Source organism: Thunnus thynnus, chromosome 14, assembly GCF_963924715.1.
Source record: "Thunnus thynnus chromosome 14, fThuThy2.1, whole genome shotgun sequence".
NCBI lineage: Eukaryota > Metazoa > Chordata > Actinopteri > Scombriformes > Scombridae > Thunnus > Thunnus thynnus.
In genome coordinates, this window is record NC_089530.1 from 20,461,254 (window position 1) to 20,466,890 (window position 5,637).

At 36.7% G+C, this 5,637-nt stretch overlaps 1 protein-coding gene across 1 annotated transcript; it reads right to left on the bottom strand.

Annotated features, from left to right (window-relative positions):
• On the bottom strand, nt 1-1,954 carry sf3b5 (splicing factor 3b, subunit 5). Its single transcript, XM_067610481.1, has 2 exons — nt 1,835-1,954; nt 1-744 (listed from the first exon to the last, which is right to left on the bottom strand). The coding sequence occupies exon 2, from the start codon at nt 741-743 to the stop codon at nt 483-485; it is 261 nt and encodes an 86-aa protein (XP_067466582.1). The 5' UTR covers nt 744; nt 1,835-1,954; the 3' UTR covers nt 1-482.
• Between the last annotated feature and the right edge of the window lie 3,683 nt (nt 1,955-5,637).

Here is a 5,637-nt window from a genome sequence, read left to right on the forward strand (position 1 = left end):
TGGAGAAATACGAATTTTAATTAAATCAAAACAAAAATTTCAATCAAGAATACAACGACCAACACATGACAGATGAGTGTGTCGCTTAACAATTTCTATTCTCTGTAATGTAGCAATAACAAACATTTCCATTATTTTCTCTAAAAAGGTGTTGAAGCCCTTCCTACTTTCCTCACTCTGACTTTTTTGATGCTAACTTCCATGACAGCTGCAGAGCTGTAAGAGGCAAGAATCAATGTTTTTCAGTGGTCCAGATGCAAAAAATATAAAGATCTGAGTCCAGGTATCTTCTGTTGTGTAAGTCGACCATCCATTCAGTACTAAAAACACAGCCGTCCTAATTTTATGGAAAGGTGAAAGTTTAGAGAGTACAACATTGAAAATGTTTGGCAGAAATCAAGTTGAATGTCCATCAAAACCCCCCCAAAAATCCTGTAAAAAAAAAAAAAAAAAAAATCTTCCACAGCTCACTCCAGTGTAACCTAGGCATCGTCTGGTTTGTCTGCTGGTGGTCCACACGGCTGTAGCATCTTCTCCATCAGGTTGAAGCGGACACGCGCTTTGCTCTCGTTCTCAGCCACAGAGAAGTAGTTGAGCAGGTCAAAGTGTCCCATGTAGGAGCAGTAAGAGTCTCGGTGCTGGTTGACCAGCCATTCCCACTTGCTGGTGTCAGCGTGTCCGGTGCCGATGTACTTAGACTGGAGATGCTCCAGCTGACTGTGGATGTTGTATCTGTCTGTCATTCTAACCAAAGAAGGAACAAAAAGTCATAATGTGAATGAAGTCATACAGACAGGTTGCAAAATTAACTTTTTTGTCCACTGGCCAAATGGCTAGTAAATGTTCAAATTTTACCAGCCACTCAATAGTTTACCATTGTTTTTTTGGCTGGTGAGTGAAGCAAATTTACCAGCCACCTCCATATTTTACCAGCATTTGGCTCGTGGCTGCTGCTAATTTTGTAGCCCACATACAGAGGCAACAGAGTGAGATTAAAGAATATGGAATAATAAGGACAAGTTCACAATATCTCAAGTCTGTCTTAAAACAGCAGTCAATTGCTCAAATGAAACAGATGTTTCTTGCCATAATCATTCCTCCTGTTCATACTCGCCATCGGAAGATCCCTTCATAATGCACTTACAATGTAAATGATGGGGGCTATAATCTACAAGCCTCCCTCTGTGTAAAAATGTATTTAAAGTTTATCTGAAGCTTATGTGATGCTTCAACCGTCCACGTGAGTCAAATCAAGTAGATATCTTTCAATGTTACAGCCCTTTTAGAGCCAAAGTCCCACTTTTTGTTACTATACTTCCACAGCAACTCAACAGGGAAACACAAAGAGAGAATTTGATGCTAAAAAGACTGTAAATGTGACAGATATCCGCTTGATATGACTAACTCAGAATGCATTAGAAGGGGATCTTTTAATAGTCAGTATGAACATGAGGAATGATTACAGCGAGGGAAACATTACATTGTTCATGTGGGAACCCGAGTGTTGCTTCAAGACAGACTTGAAAAATTGTGAACCTGGTTGAATTTTCCGTCATCACGTTACCAGCTATTTAGCAAAGGGGGGCATGGATGGCTTTCTCTATCCGTTCTCGTCATGTACTTCATTAAATACAACAATAAACGGTAAATAACGTTACCTTCTTCGCTTTTACACAGAGACAGTTAGCATGCTAACATTGGTTTCAATACATTTATAGCTAACAATAACGTGCTGTTTGCTCGCTGATGTTAGCCAAATAAAGACGCTCCTTTAGCTAATTATCAGTTTCTATGTGATAAAGAAGTTTTAAAACGAAATATAAGACACACTTACTCGATTTGATGTTAGAAGTTTTAGATAAAAGGTGTAAATAATATTCGCACTTCGTCGTAATGCAACAAAGTGACGACTTCCGGTACGTTCGCCGTTTAAAATGAACCGGGGGGAAACAAAGGCTGCAACTTTCTGTTGTTGCTTGCATACCATAATTAAGTACAGTGTTGCCAAACCACGATGTACCAGGTTTACAATGTAGGCATAATAACTCAGAATTCAAGATACAGTTAGTGTTTATCAGATTACTATACACCATACCAGCACCTCCGACCCATCCCACCCTGGACACAGACTCTTTTAACTTCTTCCCTCAGGAAAAAGGCTCAGATCCATAAAAACCTCCAGCAGATACTTCTTTCCAGAAGCTGCTGCCTTACTAAATAGCTGAACTATACTGTCATGAAAGTGAATTTTACATTTCACATCCCTCAGTTAATCCCTGCGCTAGTCACTTTCATATATTTCATCAAAATGGACTTAACATTGCATTCAACCTTCACTGTTACATAATTTAATTATTTATTGCACACCACTTATCACCTTCATATATTTCATACACTTAATTAGTCCATATTTCCTTTGTACAGTTAATATTTCATTTCGAGTTTTATATTCCATTTCAAAACTATTATTATTCCATTCTTTAAATAGATTTTAAATTTTAAATTTAATTTTAGTACTACTTTGTTTATTTCATTATTATGATTATGTTTATTATTATTATTACCTTACGTTTCTATTTAAGTACATAAGTGTTATGAGCTTGATGTCATTAAAGTATTGCAGTAAAAGTAGTGGTTTGGTCCCTCTGACTGATATATTATTATATATGACACCATTAGATTATTAATACTGAATCATCAGTGTGTAAGCAGCATGTTACTGTTGTAGCTGCTGGAGGTGGACCTAGTTTGAACTACTTTATATACAGTCTAGTTTAGTTCAGTGGTTCCCAACCTAGGGGTCAGGCCCCTCCAAAGGGTCACTAGATAAATCTGAGGGGTTGTGAAATGGCAAGTTCTGATACATAAATCTATTTTCAATTTTTGGACCTTTTCTCTAATCTTTCATTATTGGTGAAATATTGGATCATTTGAACTTTTATTGAAATGAAACCATGTGAGAAGTTTAGAGGGAAAAATCACTACTTGGTGGAACTTTTACCAACTCATAGCTCATGCTGTTTGTTGAACTAGATTCAAGAAATTTTCAGGAGAAATTTAGTACTCTCTTGAATATTAATAGCAACATAAGTTATGTTGGCCTAAATCTGCTGAATGCACTTTTGATGTCTTTATCCATATTAGATGCACTCTGGATGGCAACGTCTGTCATTTGGTCTGTTGTTCCACTTTGGTCCAGACTGAAATATCTCAACAACTATTGGACAGATTAAGGTGAAATGTTGTACTGCCATTCATCATCCCTGGAGGACGAATCCTACAGAGTTTTCCTCTAGCGTCACCTCTAGGTTGACATTCTTCTTCCTCTAGGTTGATGGATTATCATGAAATTTTGTAGACATTCGTGTCTAGCATGGCTGCATAGTCTTGCTTCATGTACACAAAGAAAGTAGACAAATAGGTTTGTTGTTAATCTTATTCATACAGTTAATATTACTGAGGGAATTGGGATTTAATATTGTATAATATAATATATTCAATATTACATCAATTTATAAACACATAATGAAAACAAGAGAGGTTTTATTTACTGTTATTTGAAGGTAAGTCACATAAGATTTTGCAATAGCAGTGTTGTAGCAGTATGTGCTTAATATGTTTTTATAACCAAAGCTTAATTCCATCTCCAGTCTCTTAATGGTAACACTTTGCACTTCAGATAAATACTTGCCTTGTGCACAAGTGTCTTTTTTCGGTTTCATGTCTTTCATTATTAGCATGTTGCTGTTAGCTGAGTCAACTCATTTGTGTTTTCTCCTTGGTAACAGCAATGGAGATGTGACAAGAGAGCAGAAGGCAGCAGAACTCAAATGTCATTGCAATAGCAGACGAGCTGCTGTCCTCAGCAGACCACATCCACTGACATCCATTGGACTGCCTCCACAACATACATATGGCTACATAAACTGCTCTTACATAAAAATATTGTAACCTTTTCCTAGAAATGTTATTGCCTCTGTTCCACTAGAGCCTCTGTGAAAGATTTAGACCTTGATCTGTACATGGAAAATTGACATCAGCCTCTGTTCCCACAAGACACACAAGGAGAAAATTGCCTGAGCATTTACAGGTTAAGGTACATGTGGTAAAGGGGCTGAATTGTGTGGAAATGTTGATGGTGGTGCTGCTTCTGGTTTTATGTGTTCAGCCTGTGATGAATAGAAATGACTAGAAATCCAGAAAGAATCAATAAAGTTTGCCATCATAATGGAACTTTTTAAGAGCAGAACAATGTTGACGTCAGAAGTTAATTCCCAATGATACGCTAAAAGCTACAAGTCTTAGAATTTTAGGTTTGGAAAAAGCCTCCACCAAATGTTGTATTACTTCATCAAGTGTGATTAAACTAGACAACTGCTCAATTAGATCCCACGAGGACTGCTGTTCATCAGTGTTGATTATCTGTATAGTTCGCGTGCTGTGTGAAAAATACCCGATGACAGTATCTTACATTTGATATGAAGGATAACAGTAATAAGAGAGGAAGGTCCATTTATCACACTGCACAAAGGAGATCTACAAGGATAGAGATTACACTTCTTGTAAATGTCTGGGCAGAAACCACTGAGAGCTGAGATACTGCCCTGATTTCATTAAAGAAAAAAAGTGAGAATGCCCAGAGTCTTGTGTTAGCCTTGATTAGGTTCCATTCGTTTATAGTCTTGTATTATAACAATGTATTCAGGTTTATTTAGAGGTTAAATAGGAAAAGGAAGGAGTTCAGCAGGGTTCAAGGGATAAAACTGGACGGTATCTACAGTCCCTTGGCCTAAAGGAAGCTGAATACAGAATGAGAACGGTGTACAGTTGAAAAGATGTGGGATTTACATCAGAATGAGAATAAAGGTACAATTATATGTGTGTAATTAGTCTTCCGACACCCACTTGAAGGAGGCATGAGATAGAAGGGGAAAATAATGATGTGTGCTGCTAATACAGCCTGTTACATTATGCTACTTCTTTCCATTCTGTGTGTGTGTGTGTGTGTGCGTGTGTGTGTGTGTGTGTGTGTGTGTGTTTGTGTATATGTGATCGTGACCATTATTAACAGGCCTTTCCTTGAGTTTCCATTATACTTCAGTCTGTAGCTCTCCATAACTTAAAAACTCAAGAGTTTGCATAATAAGTACTACATTTTAATTACTGGACACTGTGGAGATATTGTTGAATAAATATGCTCTGTTACATCATGTAGTGTTATGGCCTTTTTTAAGAGAGAGTACGTCTTTGTTAAGATGCAAATTTACGATTCAATTTATATATTGAAAAAAATATTACAGAAACATTTAAAGGTCACAGAGTTTCCTATATAATTTCTTAGAGAGGAGCTGATATCTAACTCTAATTCATAGGAAGGTTCCAGGAAACAATAATTTAATTTGGTACTAATTATTGGGAATTATAATTATTGGGAAATGGAGAGGTGATAAATTGGCACACGTTTAAGTAATTCATTCCAATCAACTCTATTTAAGTCAATGTACAACAGGTCAGCTGAAGATGCAACAATGTTAAATTTGTATCTAGGCGAGTATACAATTCAACATGGAAATTAAAGTTTCTAGTAATGAATATTTATTTGGGTTTAAATGGATTAGTTCTTTCATGGAGGTGAAT

What these genes read in the sequence shown, in the direction of transcription:
- sf3b5 (XM_067610481.1), bottom strand. Translation starts at nt 743, where the DNA reads ATGACAGACAGATACAACATCCACAGTCAGCTGGAGCATCTCCAGTCT.